General features: G+C 53.0%; 1 protein-coding gene across 4 annotated transcripts in view; it reads right to left on the reverse strand.

Moving 5' to 3' along the window:
• The window catches only part of CTNNBIP1 (catenin beta interacting protein 1), a 62,410-nt gene that overhangs the window by 29,997 nt on the left and 9,029 nt on the right, over nucleotides 1-23,384 (reverse strand). Inside the window, exons 1-4 of one of the 4 annotated variants that reach the window (XM_054721094.1) lie at nucleotides 18,663-18,708; nucleotides 8,205-8,291; nucleotides 3,119-3,237; nucleotides 2,570-2,660 (exon numbers count right to left, since the gene is read on the reverse strand). In XM_054721094.1, coding sequence (XP_054577069.1) covers nucleotides 2,570-2,660; nucleotides 3,119-3,214 — 187 coding nt within the window. In that variant the 5' untranslated portion in view covers nucleotides 3,215-3,237; nucleotides 8,205-8,291; nucleotides 18,663-18,708. Of the gene's footprint in view, nucleotides 1-2,569; nucleotides 2,661-3,118; nucleotides 3,238-3,752; nucleotides 3,881-8,204; nucleotides 8,292-18,662; nucleotides 18,709-23,384 lie in introns of those variants that run through there. The other 3 variants (XM_054721092.1, XM_054721091.1, XM_054721095.1) reach the window with 3 other exon arrangements.

Raw genomic sequence — 23,384 nt, forward strand, 5'->3', positions numbered from 1 at the left:
TGCCACCCGGGCAGCACTGGAGCCTCTGACAGCAGCATGCCCCGTGGCATCAGCTGAGGTCGGCTCTGCCCATGGAGAAGGCAGGCAGACTAGAATTTTAGCCGACAGCCATTTGGCGCCACGGGAGGGCAGAAATGGAAGGTCCTGCTCTCAGGCTTGTCGCTGCACAGCAGGAGGGGTGGGCTGGGTGCTGTTTGGCTGCCAGTGTGTGTGTTCGTGGTGTCTTGAGAAGTAACAGCATGCCGTGAGGCTCTTCCAGGCACAGCCACCCTCCCCTCTCCAACTCAGGTCCCGGAATCCTTGGGCTTTCCGTAGCGCATGCCTTCCCGTGAGGCTCAGGTCAGAGTGACCGTGGCAGTGAGGGGCCACTTGCAGGACATCCCGGCAGCAGAGAGCCACTCCTGCCACCAGCCTCCCCGAGGTTCTCCCCTGGCTCCAGGCTCAGCTCCAGGAGCCTGCTTCCCGGAGAGAGAGGTGGCTGAGGCCAGCCTGGGTCCGTGGACGACCCGCACTCGGAGGGCCCAGGCTCTGGGGCCCATATGGTCACACCACACACCTATGACTCACTCCTGACTGCTCAGCAGTTTCGGGCCAGGTGAGGTCACCATGATCTCCTCAAGTGACTCGACAGAGCTCACTTCATTCTCAATTGTTGGGTTAGCTGAGCGAGGTAAAGAGTTCTCATAAAAACACTTTTTTAAACTTCCCTATTACAAAAGAAATGTGTGGGCCATGTTAAAAAATTAGCATTACAAAAATGTGTGACTTGGAAAGTGAAAGTCCCTTATATAGTTTTACCCTCTATCAAAATTTTCTATTAGCAGCCTAGTGTGTTTTCTAAATAAAAATAAATAAATAAAAATAAAAAGTTTGCATTGTTTTCAGAGAGAGGAAGGGAGAGGGAGAGAGAGATAGGAACATCAATGATGAGAATCATCGATCGGTTGCCTCCTGCATCCCCCCTACTGGGGATCAAGTCCATAACTGGGGCATGTGCCCTGACGGGGAATCAAATCATGACCTCCTGGTTCATGGGTCGATGCTCAACTACTGAGCCACACCGGCCAGGCCTGGTGTATTTTATTTCAGCTTTTCTATACATGCGTAGGTGTGGGGGGAGAGATGAATGTGTTGGTTTCTATACTGACACAGTTCTACAGCTTTTCTTGATTTTTCCAGTAAGAACATTCTACCAGAGGCATTCTTACCACCCCTGCTCAAATTCAGGTTAACTCAGTGAGCCAAGACCAGGGTGGGAGGGAAGGTAAGGCCCAGGGACTCAGAAACGTGAGGGTTTTGGACAGATGTGGTTCCACACGGGGAGAGGGGTCTGTGCTAGAAACCCCATCAGCCTGGAAGAGGAGAGCGCTCCAGAAAGCGTACCCCAGGAGGCCAGGGCAGACTCCACACCCATGTCCCCTTCCAGCTCCACCAACAGTGCAGGCGGCCCCGGACAGGCTGCCCTGTGCGTGTGGCCCGGCGAGCGGCTGTCCCAGGGAGCTGCCTGAGCCACTGGGGCGTCCTGTACGTTTCTGCTGAGTTAGGTGCACAGGCCAGGTCACACCCAGCGTCAGAGCTGGGACCTGGGCCCTGAGCCAGGGCAGAGCCTGTGACATCCAGGAGAACAAGGGCAACTCCAAGACCAGCAGCCGAGTGCCAGACCCTCAGCACTCGGCTTATGCAGCCCCTCACATCGGACGTGCCACACCATTTTATGGCAAATAATTCAAACTAGTGTAATAAGGACAAAAAAAATAACTGGAAGGAGGCGCTGGATGGGAGACTGGGCTACAGGGTCACATAAAGCTTCCAGAAAGGAGGAGCCCCGTAAGTGCCCAGCAGCCTCTGCTGCCCCAGGGCAGACAGTGGCGAACCCAGTACCCAGATGAAGAATCCGGCTGCAGGTCTGCACCCGGGGCCCCTCGTAAGTGGCTGCCTGACCAAGGGCAGTAACTGTGTCCTTGCCGGCTAAGTGGAAGTAACACAAATAGTAGCGATCTACACTTAAATTAAATGACACGTATCAGGCACTTAGCACACACCTACTAGACAATATACTCAAATGCCCCGCTACCATCATGATGATTAGCTGACGGCACTCAAAAAAGAATTAACTCCCGGGGGCACAGAGCCTTCCAGGGCCTTTGGGCCTCCCCTCTGGGCACAGCCAGGAACACACCAGCCACTGTGTAGGCCGCACCCGGCCAGGTCCGAGCACACAAGGACAGTGCCACTCCCCCTGGCAGGGGGCTGGGTGGGCAGGCGTCAGGCCGACGGTTGAAGAATGCAGCAATCAGAGCGTCTGCAGCGACAGGGGCCCCGGACACCTCCACATCTTGCCTTCCCCAGGCCTAGAAAGGGGTCCTGGCAGGCCGGGACCAGGCAAGGGACCTAGGGCTCCGTGGCTAGATGCGGCTCTGCCTGGGGCTCAGCTCTGTGGAGGGGAGGGAGCTGTGGCCCCTCCTTGTCTCTCACAGACCCCCCACCACCACCGGAGGGCTGCAGCGGTGCTTTCTAAAGGAGCCTCACTGGGTCCCTGGGAAGGGGGTGGCCACCGGGCCTCACTCACCCTGGTCGATGGAGTGCTGCGGCAGCTGGCTCAGCTGGCTGTTGACCACCCCCGCGTAGGTGCGCAGGAACTCCTCCTCGCTGGCCGTTAGCTGCAAGGGGAGAGCGGCAGGTGAGGGCCGACCATCGCTTCTGAAGGCACCTGCCAGGCCTGCTTGGTCCCCAAGAGGTGCCACCTCCTTTGCTCCCTGGAGGTCTGACGCCTCAGCTCCAGAGCAAGCACTCCTGCCAGCCCTGAAACGTGGTCCACGAAGCCTGGCCACTCAGAGCAGACCGGAGGCTGGGCTCGAGGGCAGCGCAGGGCCACTGGGAAGCGCTGCCCTCTCCGTGCCTGTGCCGCCCAGTGCCCCTGGGCGCTCCCTGGGCGAGAGACTCACCCACCTGACCCAGAGGTGGGAAGATGCCCAGCAGTGCCCCTGGAACGGCACTTCCCAGGCTCAGTGCCACATGAACCAGCCACAGAGCCAAACCACAGGCTCAGCATCCCCTCCCGACCACGGCTGCTCCAGGCGGGAGCCACAGCCGCGGCTCTGCCCGCACAGGCACTCACGTTTGATCCCATCTTCCTCAGCATGAGCAGCACCCGGACCTTCTGCTGAATGTACATCTCCTCCGGACTCTTCCCGGGAGCCCCCTCGCGGTTCATCCCCTGGCCAGCTCTGGGGACTGCTGCAGAGCGAGAAGCACGGGGGTGTCAGGACGAGACTGCCCAGAGAGACAGGGAGCTTCGTGGGAGTGTCAGGCAGCCCACTTCGCTGCAGGGTCTTGTTTTTGAGAGCCCAGAGCAGGTGGCAAGTTGCCTGTTCTCCCGAGACCCACTAGCCCCGCTGAGGGCAGAGTTCAGCCCAGGGAGACCGAGGTGATCCAGACTCCTGGCCAGCTCTGCCTTCCGCCGCGAGAGATGGGCGACATGCCCCCACGGTGTCCCTCTCAAAGCAGGCAACTCCGCCAGGAGCAGGAGTGGCACGATCAGAGGCAGCTGGCTAGACCTTCGCTGGAGGAGCTGCGGGATCAGCACCCAGCCCCAAGCCCCAAGGCCGCTCTCTCAGGCAAAGCCCCTGCCGAGACCAAGAGGCCAGTTCCCGGGCTGGGCTCCAAGGAGTCCCTCGATGGGGACAGGCGGGCCGGGGCTCCGGGGCCCCGGACCCAGGCCCACTGCCACCACCCTCACAGGCCCAGCCCACCTGTCCCAGGCGGCTCCTGCAGGCAGCAGCTGTGTCCAGGTGCAACGGGGACCGACCTGCAGGAAGTCCCAGGAGAGAAGTCCCAGGGCTTCCCCTCGGGGAGGAGCCAGCGGAGAGGAAGCCGGGCTGGAGGGGTTAGATTACAGATCTGGAACTCCTGGACGAGTCAGAAATAACGCGGCAGCTGGTGGGGGAGGAGCCTGGGCAGCCCAGGGCCAGGCGCTGCGCGGAGCCCGAGGGAACCGGCGGGTGGGCCAAGAACAGTCCTTGCACCATCACCCATCCCTCGGGTGGCAAGCCCCGGACCAGCAGGCGCTCCCAGGCAGGGTGACCTCCTGGGGAGGCGGCTCTCTGTGCAAAGGGCGGACTCAGAGATGTGCCAGCGCCTGCACAGCAGCTTCCCTGGACGTCCCCGCCAACAGCTCGGTCCCCACAGCCTAGCCGAGGCCCTGGCCCTAAAAGCCCACGCGACGGGCCGAAGGCTGGCCAGCTGGGGTTTAAGTAGCGGCCCTGTGCCTGATGTGACATGGGCCCCTTTCAGGGCCTTCCCTGCTGCCACCAAAGCCCCAGGCTCCCCAGTCAACTGTCCACCCGCCTCCCCTCCTCCAGGTGCAGAAGAGGGTCTAACAACGGGTCCCTGGGACAGCGCGGTAAGGCGCCTCAAGGATGGTCTCCGATGAGAGGCAGCCCCCCGCCGCCCCCTGGGCCAGGTGCGCAGAGTGCAGGGGGCAACCCTAACTTCCCAGCACAGCTGAGCGGGCAAGCTGGGTTCCGGGTTTCACTTCTCACGCTGACCCCTTCTCACTGCCTTCCGCTCCCCCCCCAACCGCCAAATGATCTTTACAAAAAAGCCGGACAGATGACAGCACTCCCCAACACCACAGCCTTTGCCAGAGCCCAGGAGGCCCGCACAGTCGGCCCTGCCCCTTCCTCCCTCCTCCCCTTGCCGCTCGGCCTTCCTGGCCCCAGTCGGGTTCTAGAACATGCCAAGAAGCCCTTTTCCCCGGCAGCCTTTGCACCGAGTGCCCCCTGGGCCCACACTGGATTCCTTTCATCCTCCGTCTCACTCAAAGCCGCCTTCCCAGAAGCCTTTCCTGGCAGCACAGCCAAAGCAGGGTCTGCCCCCCACCCCCAGCCCTTACAGTCACGCAGCCCTGGCTGTCCCAGTTTTCTGAAAGCACCTTGTTGGAGCACTTGCTTTTGTCTCTTCCCAGCCTGACCGGGAGGCCAGGACACGTGTGCTTCGCTCACTCTGTCCTCCTGCGCCCAGCACCGCGCCTGGAGGAGCTTAAGGAATACGGCCAGTGGCTGAATGCAGTGTGGAGACTGGCCTGCCGTGTCTCAGCTTCCCCATCCCTCTAACATCCACACCAATTAGGGCCAAATGCCATCGTGTGAAAGAGGCCCAAGTACCAACCCAGCCTCCAGAACCAGGCTGAGCTTTCCCCAAGGACTCTCGTTCCCGAGCAGCTGGCGTGCTGTGGCCTGTGTGTTCTCCAGAGGACATCTGAAATGCTCCACGTTCCTCCAAACGGGGAGCGAGGCTCCCAGGATTAAATCTCCAATCCGCCCCGTGTCCCAGGGCTAATATGGTCAGTGTGCGCTCTCCTTGCGAAAGACAGCGTGGAAGACACGTGACTAGCCACTAGATGTCGCCACACACAAAAGAACCGGTGTTCCTGTGCCACAAGCCGTCCCCAAGGCCAGCAGGCCCGCCGGGCTCAGGCCCACACCGATCCTACCCAGTGCCAGGCCCCAGAGCAAGATCTAGTCGTTCATTCAGGGGCCAGTTCTTCTAGATGCTGCACATCCCAGGAGCTAGGGGTCCTGGCTTCACAGTGTGGGGAGCCCCTTCCTCACTGTCCCTTCCTGACAGCCACAGCCACAGCCACGCTTTCTCCAACAGAGATGCAGGCTCAGAACCAACAGAAAAGTGCGTGTGTGTGTGTGTGTGTGTGTGTGTGAGTGTGAGAGAGAGAGAGAGAGAGAGAGAGAGAGAGAGAGAGAGAGAAGAGAGAGAGAGAGAGAGAGAGAGAGGAAGAGAGAGAGGGAGGGAGGGAGGAGGAGGGGGAGGTTTTATTTTTCAGAATTTTGCTCTGTCCTACTCTCCGACCCCAGGCACCCCATACAGATAGATGGGTGTTCCATCATCTTCCACCATTGTGGCCTGTCCCAAGGGACCTCCCACACTCATGCAGTGATTACTAAGTGAGGGCCTTAAAGGGTGTCTTGGGTGCCTGAATATGTCTTTGGGGCCAGGTTACTTCCAAGTCGGCACATTTGCCCGGCAGAGACTGGTTCTTACCTGCTTCTTCTTGCTTCGGGGGAAGAAGATTCCTGTTATTTCTAAAAATTACGATCTTCCAGGATCCTTCCAGCTCTCGTATGAGCTGATCCCGCCCTGCCTCCTGACAGAGGGCACACCCAGGGCTGGATCTGGGGCAGAAGGTGGCCAATGAGCACACATTTCCGCCCTTCACGCTCCCATCTAAGCAGCCTAGGCCTTCACAACTGGTTTAAATAATTTCCAAATAGAATCTGCAGCACGGGTGTCAGTGAGAAGCAAATGAATAATTGAAGAGAGCAGGCTATAATAACCCAAACAACAGACACTGCAGTCATTGGTATGCTGCAAGGGTATTAAAGTATGTTTGGATTTGGTGCCGATCTACGCAAACATGCTGTTAAATTTTCATTACAAATTCTGACAAACATCAGATTAGCTTCATTTAGAACTCCTATTCTCCCCTGTAGGGATCAAGAACTTGTCTCCATTAAAATGCTGCTAATTTAGACACCACTTATTCATTCTGTGACTCAGCCATGAGGGCCACATGTAATGGTTTCCCGGCCAGCCCCATAAACACCCCCTCACCTAACATGGTAGGATTTCCATTCTAAATCCTAAGAAAATCTCTGTGAACTGCCCAATCAGAGACAGGCTTGCTCCCTCTCTTAGAGATATAACATTCTGGAAGCTAACTAGGGAAGGCATAGATGAGCTGAAGAATAGAAAATGGAAATAAACAACTATCAACTACCCACATAAATAGCGAGGGAGCGGCCTGAGGCTATCTATCAAACCGTAGATCAAAGTGGAGGTGATTCCAGAAAATTACATCTGATTGGGACAAACGCAATGAACAGAAACTGAGGTACACACATCGCTGCAGACACACAGGCATATTCATGCCCCTCACCCCCCACACACCCGTTGGTTCTGAGCCCGCATCTCTGTTGAAGGAAGGCTGGCCGGTAATGGACCCTGAGGAAGGGCTCCCGGCCACAGGGAAGGATGCGGAGTGACAAGTGGGGGCTGTGGCCTGAGCGGCCACACTGCGCGCCCGGGAGACATCCTGCCCAGTCTCTGCAGGGAACTAATCTTTGCCAGCACAATCCAGTTTCGAAGCAGCTGACCTCTCTTTAGAGGAGTCGGGGAGATGGTGCTGAGGGACCGGCGAGCGGGGCTGCTGGATGGTGCGTGCAGCAGTCAGACCCATTCTGACAACCTGCTCCGAAAGCCGGCTGCTCTCTGACAGGCACGCGTGGCCCTGAACACAAACACAGCTGCCTGCACTCGTTTGTATTTACAAAGTGAAGCTACTGCTGCGTGAACACCCACATTTATGTAAACTGAAATATACACTTATGCCCAGGGTGATCTTGTCCCTGCTTGGAGAACCCTGGGTAACCTCAGGCTGGGCCAGACAGCAGGGGCTCCTTTAGACACACAAGCCCCCTCTGCTCCATGGGTCCCAACAGTTGTCTTTTGTCCATTAAAAAATGTGATCTATTAACCTGACCTGGGATGGTGAACACACAAGACTGTATCGACGTTGCGTTGCAGAATTGTGCACCTGAAATTTGTGTAATTTTGTTAACCAGTGTCACCCCAATAGATTCAATAAAAAAATCAAAAATAGCCCTACCCGGTTTGGCTCAGTGGATAGAGTGCTAGCCTGCTGACTGCAGGTTCCCTGATTTGATTCCGGTCAAGGGCACATGCCTGGATTGAGGGCTCGATCCCCAGTAGGGGGCGTGCAGGAGGCAGCCGATCAATCATTCTCTCTCATCATTGATGTTTCTATCCTCTCTCCCTCTCCCTTCCTCTATGAAATCAATAAAAATATATTAAAAATTAAAAAATTTTAAAAAGTGATATATTTTAAATGCTCACATTTGAAATGTACGTTTACATTTGCATACAAGTATAATACAATATAATTGTGCTATTCATAGAGCTTCTATAAAGTATCACTTCAGAAACTACATGTTAACAGCCTGAAAGTAACCAGCAGAGCCACACACTCCCGCAGGAACCCACCCTCTGAAGGAATGAGCATTATTAGGGACAGTGGAGAAGGGAAATGAGATGCACTCACTTCGCAGTCAAGGGCCCTCCCAACACTGACCTAAAGCCACATCCCCAGACACCCTTCCCCTGGTCCTTACCTGCTTCTGGAAATTAACTTCAGGCAAACAGGCGCTCAACTGTGACGGGCGGGCGGGCTGCGCCGGGAGAAATAGGAAGGTGCGGCCCTGTGGAAACAGAACATGGGTCGTGGGAGGAGCCAGGAGGGCCCCAATGGCTGCCGGAGTCCAACCTGGAGCACACGCCCGTGCTGACAGATACAGGGCCGCGGGCGGGAAGCTCATGGCAACGGCCCTGCCGCCGTCCAGAAATACCTGTGTGTCTGGCCAGCCCAGGAGCCTGCACCAACACCTCTGGGATGAGGTGCTGACTGCGGCTGTGCCTGCTGTCATTTCCCACTAAAGCAGGTCAGCACACACCCTCCTCCCCCTGAGTTAGTCACCAAGTCCAAGGGAAGCTGTGCTGGGACCAGAGTGAGTCACTCCAGGGCAGCTGACCGGCAAGCCCCACACCCGCACACGAAGGTGCACCCTCCAAACCGAACCTGAGTCAGGCACAGGTCCCTGCGCTCCATCTCCTCTGTGCCCGGCGTGCACTGTGTCTGTGCTGGTACACGGAAGCATAAACTAACACACAACACAGTTGCAGGTAACTTACAACCTACTCGCCTGGCCACAAAACCGCTTGTGCCCAACACACCTCTGCCAGGAATCAAAGAACACGGTCTTCTTGTCTTCTGTCTCCCACACACCGCTCATCGCCCAGGCCCTTTGCAGGTTAATTAACAGAAACAGGGACAAGGAGAAGAGGCCAACAGGTGGGAGACACAGGGGGACAGGCAGGGGTCACCAGGGAGACTTGCCCTCGGGCTGCCACCTGGTCAACCTCCTCCGCTGTGGCACACAGACCTCAGCACCTGGGTTCAAGGTGGCCTCCCGGCTCAGCCCTGCAGTGAGGACAGGGGTCCGAGGACAACACTTTGAGAAACCTGTTCCAAGGGCAGGAACGGGACCATGGGAGCTTGGAAACCCTGTGTCTTCACAATTTCTGCAAAGGAAGCTGATCGCTCACCCGAGGGGCCGAGGGAAATGTGTTTTCCATAAAAAGTGAGATTTCAGCAGCCTCCCCTACAGGTAGACATGTCTCTGCCCTCTGGGTCTCTGCTCTGTATCCCTTCAACTACCAATGGCCCTGGGGTGGAGGAGCCATCACCCTCAGACTACCCTGTGGGAACAGACATTTATAGTGACTAATTGCTCTTTTATTCCTCTAGATATCAAAGTACCCAAATACCAAGGGCCCTGGGGAACTTTCACCCACGTCCCCACGTTCCTTCAAAACGAGATGAAAAGAGACACCTTCCCCCACTTCTGAGGGGCTTTCCTTTCTTCATCGACCACAACAGCCAATTAGCCTCCTACTGTCTACAGCAGTGGTTCTCCACCTTCCTGATGCCGCGACCCTTTAATACAGCTCCTCATGTGGTGGTGACCCCCAACCATAACATTATTTTCGTTGCTACCTCATAACTGTAATTTTGCTACTGTTATGAATCGTAATGTAACTATCTGTGTTTTCCGATGGTCTTAGGCTCTACAGCAGCGGTTCTCAGCGACGGTGGAGAAGGTTAATATGTAGTTTCTGTAGAGCCAGAGGTCGGTCACTGCCCCGGGGACCCTGCATTTTGCCATTTGTGGGAAGGAAAACATGACCTTACCATGTCTTCCCTTGGGTACACGCGATCAGGGCTGGCTTCGTGGGCAGGAGGCCTGGGCAGTTAGAAGGGCCTCACTCTGGGTTTAAGCTCTGCTGTCCCTGGCTTGAAATTCCTAATACTGTTAGGCCCCACAAGTAATATGGCTGGGCTAGAATGAGAAAAAGGAAGTCACAGGGCTCTCAAACTGCCCAGAGCCCCACAACCTGAAGTAGACACAGCACGGACGCAAGAAGGATTTGTGTGTCCACAGCCCCGTGTCAGCTCTAAGAGCGGGGATACAGAGCGGGGCTATGACACTGAGCCTGCCTTCCAGGGGGTGACCAAATGACCGAGGAAACCGAATTACGCAAGGTGAACAAAAAACAATACAAACAATACGGATAACCAGCCTACAAGGTACAACAGGTCAGACACAACATCCAGAGCGCCAGCTGCATGTGACACGCTGGGCCAGCGCCCACTCCCTGAGCAGCTCTGAGGCGGGAGGAAAAGAGCTTGACCCAGTGTGAGAAGCGGCAGAGTAAGGGCATGTGCAAAGCTCTGCGAGAACACAGAGGAGGAGGGACTACCTGCAAAGAGCTCTGGGGAGAAGACACGGAGCTGGGTTTTGAAGGATGAATAGGAGTTTGCTGGCAGAGAAGAAGGGCACGACAGGCACAAGGAACAGACATTCTCTGAACAAACAATTACTGAGCGTCTATAAACGGCCAGGCCCTGTGCTGGGCACGAAGATACACAGGGGAGCAACAACAGTTATGATCCACTGTGAGGAGTGGCGCCCAGTGAGTGGGGCAGACGGGTGTTAATCAAGTCACACCCGGAGGTGCCTCCTCGGACACTGATAAATGGCACAAACTTCTGAGGGGGAGCGGGGTGGGGGCCACTTCTGTGCTCAGGGGCACGTGTCAACGTCCTGAAGCAGGAAGAGACTGGGCCTTGGAGAACTGGAGGAAGAAGAAGGTGTGGCTGAGGCCTCGAGAGCCGGCGCTGGACAGGGGGATCTCTGAGAGGTGGGAGAGGTGCTTGACAGTGGGGAGTCAGGGAGAATCTGACTTTATAAGACCAGCAAGGTGCAGCGTGGACCAGAGCCTGGAGCAGAGCTGGAGGGGACAGCCCCACCGGGCCAGGTGAGAGCCGGGGCTTGGGCTGGGAGGGGACAGGGAAGGGTCGGTGAGCACGGGAGGGTTTGGGCTTGGGACACTTTGGCAGGTTGAACCGTGTCACTGTGACTATGTGCGGAGACAGAGTCAAAACGTGGTGACCGACCAGATCCCAGGGCACTTCTGGGAGACACGGCACACTGGACTGAGCGGAGGGAGTTAGGGAGCGTATTTCGGAAGAAGGAGCGACCTAAGTGCATGTGAAGACTTAGCGTCCTGGCAGTGCCACTTCCAGCTGTGTGGCCTGGGGAACGCATTCATTTCTTTATTCAGTCAGCAAGTTTACTGAGCACCTACTGTGTACTGGGATACAACAGTGTAACAAGAAACAGTCAAAAATCCCTACATACAAACAAATAAGAAATACTCAATGGGACATGATTAAACACAGAGCTGGGTGAGGGGAAACAGCAGTGTGGGTGGTCGGCTTGGGCCTCCCTGAGCAAAGCCATGAAGGAGGGGAGGGAGCGCTGAGGGAATCCTGGAGCCGAGCTGGGTGGAGCCCGGGAGGGGCATTGGGGTGCGCTGGGGGAGTAGCATGAAAGGCTGTGGGGCAGCAGGAGGGAAGTGAGGGAAGCGAGTAAGGGGACAGGGCAACAGGAGGCCATGAGGCCTCTGTGAGAACCCGACCTTGACCTCTAAGAAAGGGCAGCTGCTGTGGCCTGGTCTGACTTGGGTTTTAGCGGGGCCACCCCAACATAAAAATGGAGAAGAGACTGAGGGGTGAGAGCAGAAGTGGGGAGACCAGTGAGGAGGCCGTGGCAGAAATTCAGGCAGAAGGCAGGCGGTGGCAGTGGGGCCGGACGTCAGGAGGGCTGGTGGGCGCCGTGAGGAGTGTGAGAGGAGGGAGGTGTGATGGTGACTCCCAGGTGTGTGGGCTGAGCAACTGAAGGTGGGGGTTCCTATCAACCAAGAAGGGGGAGACACAGGTGGAGCAGTGTTGGGGAAAGACCAGGAGTTAAACTTTAGACAGCTTAGAGCCTTCCCATCTCGAAGCCTCAGTCTCCTTATCTATAGAATGGGGGCATTGATGATACCTGCCTCAAGTGCTGGCTGAAAATTAAGTGGGATAACAAGTAAAGCAAGCACTGGGAGAGTGCCTGGAACACTCAATAACATTAGTCACTATCACTACTGACGGATCAGAAGGCAGCAACGACAATGCATGTAAATGGCATTCTCATTACAGGGTGGGGGTAAAAGTCAACAAAAACAAGAATTCAAAGGTTTAAAATACCCCAGCTTCCTTTTCTCCCCTCCTTCCCAGTTCTCCCATCAGCTCCCAACGGGCTCAAAGGAACGCTGAGGGGTGAAGAGCCACTGGGGGGGGGGGGGGGACAGGACCTCCCTCCCGTGTTTTCTACCTGCTGGCCCGGGTCACTGGTTCTCAGCCTTGGGCACTACGGACACTTGGGACGGGATAACCGACTATTGTACAGGGTATTTAGCAGCACCCCAGGCCCTAGCTAATACCGTCACGTTCAGTCAACGACAGACCCCATACACAACAGTGGTCCCATAAGAGTATAATAGAGCTAAAATATTCCAATTGTCCAGCGAATCGTAGTCCTTGTAATTACACAAATGCCACTGTGTTACAAAGACCTAGAGTATTCAGTCCAGTGACATGCTGCACAGTCGTGTAGCCCAGGAGCTGTAGGGGAAGTGCGTGTTGCCTCCAAATGTGTCTATTTGGCACGAGGATTATTCTAGGCTGGTGAACTTTAAGAAACGGGAACATGGGAGAAGTTCATGTAGAAGGAGAAGCTCCCCTTTAGAAAATGCATTTGCAGGTGTAAGGGAAGTCTCCATTTGTACCAGGGACTGGGGATGACCTTACCTCCAGAAACTCTTAGTGCGGAACTCAGATCTGCACCCCAACCTTACCCTCCTTACGGTGCTTCTCCTGGAACCCTCCCACCACTGACTCCTCACCCCATCTTCTTCCGTCTTCCGCTGAAGATGGTATTTAAGGCGGTGCTTCCACCATTTGGGTGAGTTACTCAGTTTTCCTGGGTCTCTCCCATATATACAGGAAATACACGTGATTAAAGTTGTCTGTCTGTCTCCTGTTAATCTGACTTTATTTACAGGGATGTCTCAGCCAAGAACCCAGAAGGGTAGAGGAAGCATTACTTTTCCTCCCCTACAGAGCCAGGGTGTGTAGAAGGCTGTACCACCTCGGTTTCTGTAAATGCACTTTGATATTCGCACAACGAGATCGCCTAACGATGCAGAACATATTCCTAACATTAAACAGTGCACGATGTAGATGCCAATAGCACCTCCCCGCCGCCCCCCCCCCCCCCCCGGTTGTGACAACTGTGGCCGAAAAAGGGGTTCCACAGAAAATAACCCCATAGGGAGATCTGATCATAAATTCCTAAGAGGACAGGTCATGGTGGGAAGTTAAGCCGCAGGCATATAACTTCTTCAGTGAAAGCTTTATCTTTGCCTCAAGCAAGCCCTGTCTATTGTGTCTGTACACCTAGATTAAGCCACCCTTAAGAGAACACATAACCTTAAAAACTTTTTTTTTATTGATTTAGAGATGAAGAGAAAAACATCAATTTGTTGTTCCACCTATGGATGCATCCTTGATTAATTCACATATGTGCCCTGACCAGGGATCGAATCCACAATCTTGGTGTATCGGGCTGATGCTCCAAACAACTGAGCCACCGGGCCAGGGTGAGAACACATCTTGTTAACGCTCCGTAACCCCATCCCCACTTGCTTTCTCGCACCTCCATGCAATCTTCCCTCCCTAGTTTCAAAAATATAAGAGAAACTGCCATTTAGGAAGCGTTTTTCTTTTTCCTTTTTTTTTTTTTTTTTAGAGAGAGGGAAACGGAGGTAGAGGAGGGGGAGAAAGAGAAAAACATCGATTTGAGAGAGACACATTGATTGGTTGCCTCCCACATGTGCCCTCTCAGGGGCTGGGACGAACCTGCAACCGAGGTACGCGCCCTTGGCCGGGAATCGAACCCGTGACCCTTTAGTCTGTGGGCTAACGCTCCAACCTCCGAGCCAGGCGGCCAGGGCTAGGAAGCACTTTTCTCAGTCTGCTGAGATCTTGCTTCCAGGCATATCCTCTGTTTGGCTTAAATACGTTTTTTATAAAAACTCTTTACAGGCTCGGACGTTCTTACATGGACACAAACAAGAATGTCTCCAAGATGTTGTCATATGTCCCCTAAGGGGCAAAGTCACCTCTGGTTGTGATCAGCGCTTAAAGTAATAGCTGACATTTTCTAGCTCACTATTAGCCAGGCCTTGTTTTTGTTTGTTTGTTTTTTATACAAACTTTTAATAAGTTTATGTTATTGATCTGAGGATTTTCGAGAGAGGAAGGGTGAGAGGGAGGCAAGGAGGTTAGGGGGGAAGGAGTGAAACAGAAAGAGAGAGGCGGGGGAGAGAAACATTGATTTCTTGTTCCACTTATTCATGCATTCATTGTTTGATTCTTGTATGAGCCCTGACTGGGGATGGAACCCAAAACCTCCCCAACAATGCTCTAACCAACTGAGCTACCCAGCCAGGGCTAGGCCAGGCCTTGTTCTTAACCCTCCACTTATGTGAATCAGTCTTCACCTTCAGTCTTCACAACAAACACCCCTGTGAGGTTTCACAAGTACGGACACAGAGATGCAGAGAGTAACCTGCCTGTGACCACCCAACCAGCGAGTCCTCCTTAGTTCTGGGGCAGGAGTCAAGCTCGAGTTGTCTGAGCTCTTACCCCCATGCTGTCCTGCTCTCTAATATACAAGCAAATGGATCAAAATTAGCTCAGAGCCAGGAAGAGGGGCGCAAGACTGAGGCCTGAGCCGCAGCTCTGGCTGGGGGTCCACATGGGGCGGCACCTCAGTCCTCCAGCGACATCAAAACTGGGGCACCAGCGAGAATTTCCACAAGTTCTGCTCTCGGTAATTAAGCTGCAACCTCCCGGACTCTAGGGCCGCATGAGCAACTGCCTTAATTAATAAACGTTTCAGCCTCCTCAGTCCAGAGCCAGGCTCAGCACCCTCCAGCAGCACGAGCAAAACAGGTCTAATGACGGCCTGGGCCTGCGAGTCAGGAGTTTGCAGGACGTGGCACCATTCTTAGGGGATGAGCTCCATTCTTAGGGGATGAGCTCGGGATGAGGAATTTGTCCTGAGGTCGCCAACCCCAATTCAAACCTGACCCAGAGCTCCTTCCTGCTCTGTGAAGCCAGGCAGCCTGCAGAACAATGATAATTACTGTTGTTGCTATAGCACTTCCAAGGCCAGGCACAATGTCAGTCACGTCCAGCACACGTCTCCTTTCATTTGAGTTCTCACAACAAGCTTGCGAGGTAAGAATTATTCTCATTTTAAAGATGAAACAACAGAGGCTCAAGAGAAGGTAAATCACCTGATCAAGGCCACAGAGCTAATAAGTAACAGAGCCTGGATAGAAATCCATACTTTCTCTCCATCCTATTAGCCCCTCTGGCTCAGAAATTTGTAGATGCGTTAGCCATTTTAATTGAAATTAAAATGAAAATCTACTTTACAGAAAAAAACCCAGAGCCCCAAACTACTGCCAATCAGAAAAGAAGATAAGGCAGCATATCAACCAAATACAGTGAATGGTCCTTGATGGGATCCCGGGAGGGAGGGAAAGGAGTCTTAAAGACCATTATTGGGCCCAGGGCACGAATTTGTGCACCAGTGGGGACCCTCGGCCTGGTCTGCAGGATCGGGAAGAAACCGATTGTGAGAGGACGCAGGCCAGGCCAAGGGACCCCACCAGTGCATGATTGGGACTGGAGAGGGATGCAGGAGGTTGGCCAGCTGGGAATGGACCACAGGAGAGCTCCAGGGCATGTCTGCCCATCTCACTCAGTCCTGATCAGCCAGACCCCAGCACCAAACTAACCTACTGGTTGGAGCGTCTGCCCCCTGGTGGTCAGTGCACGTCATAGCAAGCGGTTGAGCGGCCTTAGCATGTCATTAGCATATTACACTTTGATTGGTTGAACTGCGACTGGACGACCGGACACTTAGCATATCAGGCTTTTATTATATAGTATAGGATAGTATTGTATCAACATTATATTGTTGAGTATGATGATTATCCTGTGATTATGTTGCAAAGAATCCTGGTTCCTAAGAGATACAGGCCGAAGTATTTAAGGGGGAAATGCCTCAATGCTTGCAACTTACTCTCAAATGGCTCAGGAAAACAAGTGTGTGTGTGTGTGTGTGTGTGTGTGTGTGCGCGCGCGCGCCTGGATGTGTGTGTAGCTATGTCTATATCCCACCCGATCACACCTCACCAGCCAGGGCTGGCCCTCACGAGTGGGGAGCATCTGTGAAGCTCAAATACAGATGGGCCCGTCTTATCTCTGGCCAGAGATCTGCTGGCCCAGGTCTGATTCCAGAACTCTCAACAATTACCATGGAATTACCCTCAGAGCTTCGACCTGCCCCTTCACAGCACTGCGGTGTGTACTGCTGCAGGTGCACACCACTCTGATGAAGGCCCTTCACGAAGCATAGGAATCAGATCCCCCGGACATGACTGAAAACAGCCCGGTAACAACCAGGACATGGCCATCCTTCCCTGCTGTCCCGATGACCACGCGGAAGGTCTCAACACAGAAAACCGAGGTTAGGCTAGACCTGGGGGTGCACCCTCCTTTCCGTGGCGTGACTCTCCCTCTGAGCAAGCCCCACAGGCCACTCTTGCACATGACACCACTTCGCCCTGGTGCAGGGCAGGCAGTCAGATCCTGGCTGTCCTCAGTTGGGGGCATTTGGCAATGTCCCAAGACATTTCTTTTTTGTTTTTTAATTTAATTTTTTTTTTTTTTATTATTCCAGAGAGGAAGGGAGAAGGAGAGAGAGATGAAACATCAATGAGAGAGAATGATTGCTCAGCTGCCTCCTGCATGGCCCCCTACTGGGGATGGACCCTGGAACCCGGGCATGCGCCCTGACCAGAAATTGAATGTGACCTCCTGGTTCATAGATCGATGCTTGACCCCTGGGCAGGGCTCTGGCTGTCATAACTGGGAGGATGCTACTGGGTAGGTGCCAGGGAGGTGGCTCAGCACCCTACGATGCACAGGACAGCTGCCACAACAAGGAGTTGTCTGGCCCCCATTCCATAGCACTGGGGGAGAGAAACCCTGCTCAGTGTTCCCTCAGAGCGGCCACTGCACCAGGCTGCTTCAGCCCCTCCGGGCCTTCCCATCTGCTGGTCCCTCGGCCTAGAACACTTCCCCCCTGACTGCTCACCATTCTGTCGGTACCTTCTCTGGGCAGCCTGCACGCCTGTGTTTGCACACCCGCCCAAATTTCCTCCACTCACAGCACTGCCCTGGCATGGCACCTGGGCATCTGCATCTCTGTTCCCATCTCCAAACTGGACGCCCGCTGAGGGCAGGCCACAAGCTGGTCTGAAGGCCTTCATAGGCCCCAGGCAGCCTTATTTTCAGAGACAGGGTAAAATGGACCCACATCACATTAAACAGAATGCTCACATAACTCAGAGAGCGGAGGGAGCAGATCCTTTTTTTTCACGTCTCCAATATTTCCGTGGCCCCGGAAGAGCCGGAGGTCCTTGTGCTGAAGGATCTGGACGGCTGAAAAGTGCTGCCGGTCACGGCTGTGTTAGAGTCACTTGGGGACCTCGAAGGAAGCCTCCGGGCCTCCGGATGTCCTTACCTCAGAGAATCTGAGACTCGGAGGCACAGAAGGAGCTTGTCTGTGCAGATTAACATGTTGATGTAACTGGACTGGTCTAAGGCTTCTGTTTAGAACTTCTAGTATAAAAATGTACCTGTGATTTTGGCCTGGTTCACAGAAAAAGTTACCCAATCTCACTGTCTCTTTGAGTCCTGCATTGGGAGAAACCCCCCTCTTTACAGCTCAGAAAGGGGACCTGGCGGGCCAGCCCTGGCAGTCTGAGAACAATGCAGCCCGGAAGGGAATGGGAGCCTGGGAGGTTTCCGCTGCCCCGGGCACTCCCCATCCCGGGAGTCATTAGCTCTAGAGTTCTGACCAAGGGACACGCAGGTGGCGGTTTTATCTCCTCTCCGCACAGCAGGGGAACAATGACAGAAGGGAAAAAAGGCATCTTTTGACTGACTTTACAAAGATTCTTTCTTTCTTCCCAGAGAACAGCTGGAGCCCTGAGACCTGGCCCGGGGGGAGCCTGAGCCGTGGAGTCAGGAACCAGCACCTACAGAATCCTGCTCCGGAAGGTCCTCTGACTCAGTCTGACTTGTGACCTTCGGCCTCTGGCAGGTTCCAGGGAGTGGGCAATGCAGACTCCTGAACCCTGGCCTAGATATAAGTGACTGTAAGGGCTGGAACCCTCAGCTCTCAAGGGATGGAAGCGCCCACCCCCTCCTGGGCTCCCAGGCTGGGCCACCCTCGTGGGCTGAGCACCTGCCAGTACCAAAAGCCGCCCACGCAAGCTGGTGGCAGAAGGACCTTTTTCTCTCCTGTGACCTACATTAGCGTCTGAGGCGCCCCAGCCTGCTGACCTCCGCCCCTCACCAAGGGAAAACCTGGTTTGTACCGCTGGTCGGTGTTCTCAAGGAGTTAGCAGAAGTCACCTGAGGCTGGAAGGACCAGCTCCAAGCCTAAAACCCCAGGGAAGGAGCCTGGCCAGGAGGTTTCACGGACCTTAGTCACCTTCAGAGAAGGATGCCAGCATGTTCATTTCGGCCACAGAAGCATGGGCACGGCAACCCTGCTGCCCAGGGCAATGTCAGATGTGCAGGGTTTCTTTGTTCTGAATGAGGAAGGGGGAAGTGACACAGTGCTGTTTATTTGTCGGGAGCTGCAAAAGGTCCCTCCACTGCGACCCATATGGACACGTTCACACCAAACCTCCTTCTCGCAGGGACAAGCCTTGATCCCAGAGGCAGGCCCAGGCACGGCCCGCCCGGCCCTCCCAGAGCCCAGCGGCAGGCAGGTCCGCCCAGGAATCACTGCCCTCCCCAGCTCTTCCTCCGTTACAGTCTCCAAGAACTGGGTCAAATGAATAAGCCTCCTGAACCTGGTTCACTGCAGCCCCTCAGAATCCAGGGTCAGGGCGCCTCCAGGTTCCCATTGCAACAAGTAGGTCATTAAGTCAATCGAGTTGCCTGCAGGGCGAGAGCTCGGCCCCCAGTAGTGCATGCCCCTACATGGGCAGGCTGCAGCCGCTTGGCCTCCAGAGCCGGCCCCTGCTCACTGCCCAGCTCTGGGGGTGGCTGTCCTCAGGCCCCAGCTGACGGGCTCTAGGTGTGGTTTCCTGGGTGAAACTTCTCTAATCTCTTAAGAAAATAGGTTTTAGCCTGGCTGGTGTGGGTCAATGGTGGAGCATCAACCTATGAACGAGGAGGTTGAGGTTCGATTCCTGGTCAGGGCACATGCCCAGCTCCATCCCCAGTAGGGGGCGTGCAGGAGGCAGCAGATTAATGATTCTCATCACTGATGTTTCTACTAGTATCTCTCCTTTCTTCTCTGAAATCAATCAAAATATATTAAAAGAAAATAGGATTTAGGGATACTGCCCTCTTCTTATAGGCTTTCAGTATATAGGTATGAGCTAATTTGCATAAGAATATAGATATGTTTGGGTTCTGTGGACATGGGCTCTAAACATACCCACACCATTGTTACAGTTTGCAAGGATTCATCACACCTGCACTGTCCCATGAGCCACACACTGTTTGTTTGGATAACTGCTCTGCCTACTCCACAGGCAGTGACTTCCCTCTCCCTTCCCTCCAGCTCGCTCCGAACAAAAAATAATCCAAGGAAGGAGGAAACCTCCCCTAAGAGGCTGCTGAAGACTTGGTTTCCTTCCTTCCGAAATGTTGAACAAGCCGATAATCAGAATCAAAAATATTTTAAACAAAGACAACTCCAGAACCTACATGTGCTTCTTTCTGTAACTCACTGGGGAAGCAGCGTGAGGACGAGGAGTCCTGGGGGGTCACTAAACCTGTCCCATGGGAAGGTAAGGACCGGGGGGGGGGGGGGCGGGGGGCGGAGGCAGGAGGCGAGGTGAGGACTGACCAGAGAAAATGCACACACTGCTCTGAGAGGGGATCACAGCTAATGCAGCTCCTAAGGCACCACTGTCACCTGGAGGGTGTGCTGGGGGCCACTGTGGAAAAGCTCAGACTGTGGACAGGAATGGAATGGAGGCCACAGGGGCTGGGAGGGCTCCAAGAAACTGTCCCCATTCCCAAGGGGTGGAGGCATAAACACCCAGACAGGCGCACCCAGATAACCAGGTTCAGGAGCCAAATCCCCATCATCCATTTGTAATGACATCCCCGTTCCCAAAGCCACTAACCCATTAGTCACCCAGCCACGGAAGGTGGCAGAAGCTCCGGGCAAGACTGGCCTGTGAGCGCTCCCCTGGCAAAAGACTCCTGGTTGGACAGCCAGTTACTCACCTAAGGCCGTCACAGTTCAGGAAATGAAACCCAGCAGTCTCTGACAAGCCCATGTCCACAGACCCCAAGCAGACCTTGACCTCCTGCAAGAACTCTCACCTGAGGGGAAAGCTCCCATCTAGGTTTGCTGAGCGCAGCTAGTTACAGGCACGTCGGTGTGGTGGTTTTCCTGAGGAGGACGGCGTCGCAGAGAACTAGATTCCCTTGCAAACTTACTTGGGACACATAAGGTTAAAAGAAAACAAAACCAAAAAGCAGGCATCAGTGCACGCCAGTTCTCACCTGCTTCTAGAAAAGTCATGTGTCTGCCAGAAAGATACTCAATCATAAACAAGTCCAAGTCCAAAAAGAAGAGCTCACCCAAAAGAGGAGTTCCTGAGAGAGGGCAACAGACGCTGGCTGTGCTATAAAAAGGGGCAAGAACCAGAAATCCAGGACAATGGCCCGAGAGCCGGCAAAGCCAAGGGGACTGAAACCAAAATAAATTCCAGGTGGAACAAAGCTGTTGTTCTTTTCTCCTTGCCTTTTGATTTTGAAAAATGTCAAAGCCACAGAAAAGCTGAAAGAACAGCTCCAGGGACATCCCCACACCTGCCCCGAGAGCCCTCCCTGCTAACCCTGTGCGCCTTAGTCTCCCGCCTCTCCACGCTGTGGGTGTATGAGGGTGTTTGCTCTTCATCCGGAGCGTTTGAAAGCAAGCTGCGATGTCCGATGCTGTGCTAAGTGCCTCATTATGTTTCTCCTAAGGCCTTTCTCCTGCAGAGCCATTTTCACCCCAAGGAATTTAATACTGACCCATATCCAAATCTCCCCAACTATTTTCACCCCAAGAATTTAATACTGACCCATATCCAAATTTCCTCAACTATTTTCACCCCAAGGAATTTAATATTGACCCATATCCAAATCTCCCCAACTATTTTCACCCCAAGGAATTTAATATTGACCCATATCCAAATCTCCCCAACTATTTTCACCCCAAGGAATTTAATATTGACCCATATCCAAATCTCCCCAACTATTTTCACCCCAAGGAATTTAATACTGACCCATATCCAAATCTCCCCAACTATTTTCACCCCAAGGAATTTAATATTGACCCATATCCAAATCTCCCCAGCTATTTTCACCCCAAGGAATTTAATATTGACCCATATCCGAATTTCCTCAACTATTTTCACTCCAAGGAATTTAATACTGACCCATATCCAAATTTCCCCAACTATTTTCACCCCAAGGAATTTAATACTGACCTATATCCAAATCTCCCCAGCCCCACTCCCCTCTCTTTGGCCGTTACTGGTTTTTAACCCAGGACCCAATGGAGGATCTCAATTGCATTTGGTTCTCGCGCTCTTTCACCTCCTTTAGCCTAGAATGGCTCACCAGCTTCTCCTTGTTTATCACGACATTGACGTTTGTTAGAGTCCCGGACAATCGGATTTGTCCAGATCAGAGTAAGCATTATGGCAAGAAGCTGCCGCAGCTGATGCTGTCGAGGCCCCACTGGAGGCACACAATGCCGGTCTGCCCCATTCCTGGTGATGCCGGGTTTGATGCCTTGGCTATGGAGCCAATTTTTAAATTTAGGGAAGCGAGAATATGTATATCAGAAGAAAACAGAAAAACAACAACAGTGGGATAAGAAAAAAATATGAAATAAAACCTAGAAGTGATTAAAGATTTAAAAATCTGATTATATAAAAAGCAAACTCTCTGTATGAGAAAAAAAAACATAATCAAAAGAACAATGACAAATTGTGGAAATATGTGTAGCATATATCACAGCTATGGGATAAATTGCCTTAATATATAAATAGTAGCTATAGATCAATAAGAAAAAGATGGCCAAATCAAGAAAGAAATGGTCAAACAATATAATAGATTATTCATAAATGGCTCTTAAAGATGTGAAATTGTTTTATTTCCTCATAAAGAAAATGCAAATTAAAATTATAATATGCCACTTTTCAACAATCAGATTAGCAACAATAAAAAAGTTTAACAACAGCCCTAGGGTGTTTGGCTCAGTGGAGCGCAGGCCTTTGGACCAAAGGGTCCTGGGTTCAATTTTGGTCAAGGGGCACATACCCGGGTTGTGGGTTCGATCCCAGCAGGGGGCGTGCAGGAGGCAGCTGATCAATGATTCTCTCTCATCATTGATGTTTCTCCTCTCTCCCTCTCCCTTCCTCTCTGAAATCAATAAAAAAAATATTTTTAAAAATTTTAATTTCTACCAAGGTATCAGGGAAATAGGTACTCTTGTACAATTTTAGTGGGTATGTAAAACGTGAGATTCTCCATGAAGGTCAATTTGGCAAAACTAAAAACCGAAACAGATGTACCCTCTGCTCTAACAATTCAGCCTGAAGGAATTTATCCTACAGATACACTTACACAAACGCACAAAGATACGTGTATTAGAATCCTCCTGGTTCATACTAACAAAAGACAGAGAACTTAAGTGCTCACCAACAGTTGACTAGTTTTAAAAAATCAAAATGTAACCAATCAAAAGAATGTCATGAAACCATTAAAGTGAGTGAGATAGTTCTAAATGACCTTAGACAAGTAACTTAGTCTCTCTGTGCCTCAGTTTACTCATCTGCAAACTGTTGGCAATAACAGTATTAGTTCATAGGGCTGCTGTGAGGAGTGAATGAGTTGATATAAGTAAGGCACTTTCCGCGATAGCCACAGGAAATGCTCCGGAGGTATTAGCGGACGGTGGTGGTGGTGGTGGTGGTGGTGGTGTGGAGAGTTCTAGTATTTACTGCTAAGTGGAAGAAGTTAAGTGCAGAGCACTGTGTTACAGTATGAAACAAAGCAGTGCATGTCAGGTCTGTGTGCGGTCGCACGTGTGCACGGTGCACTTGTACACATGCAGGATGTCTCTGGTTAGATGCACAAGACGGCTAGCATGGTCTCTTTCGGGGATGGGAATCCAGGGAAG

Source organism: Eptesicus fuscus, chromosome 9, assembly GCF_027574615.1.
Source record: "Eptesicus fuscus isolate TK198812 chromosome 9, DD_ASM_mEF_20220401, whole genome shotgun sequence".
In the NCBI taxonomy this organism is placed as follows: Eukaryota; Metazoa; Chordata; class Mammalia; order Chiroptera; family Vespertilionidae; genus Eptesicus; species Eptesicus fuscus.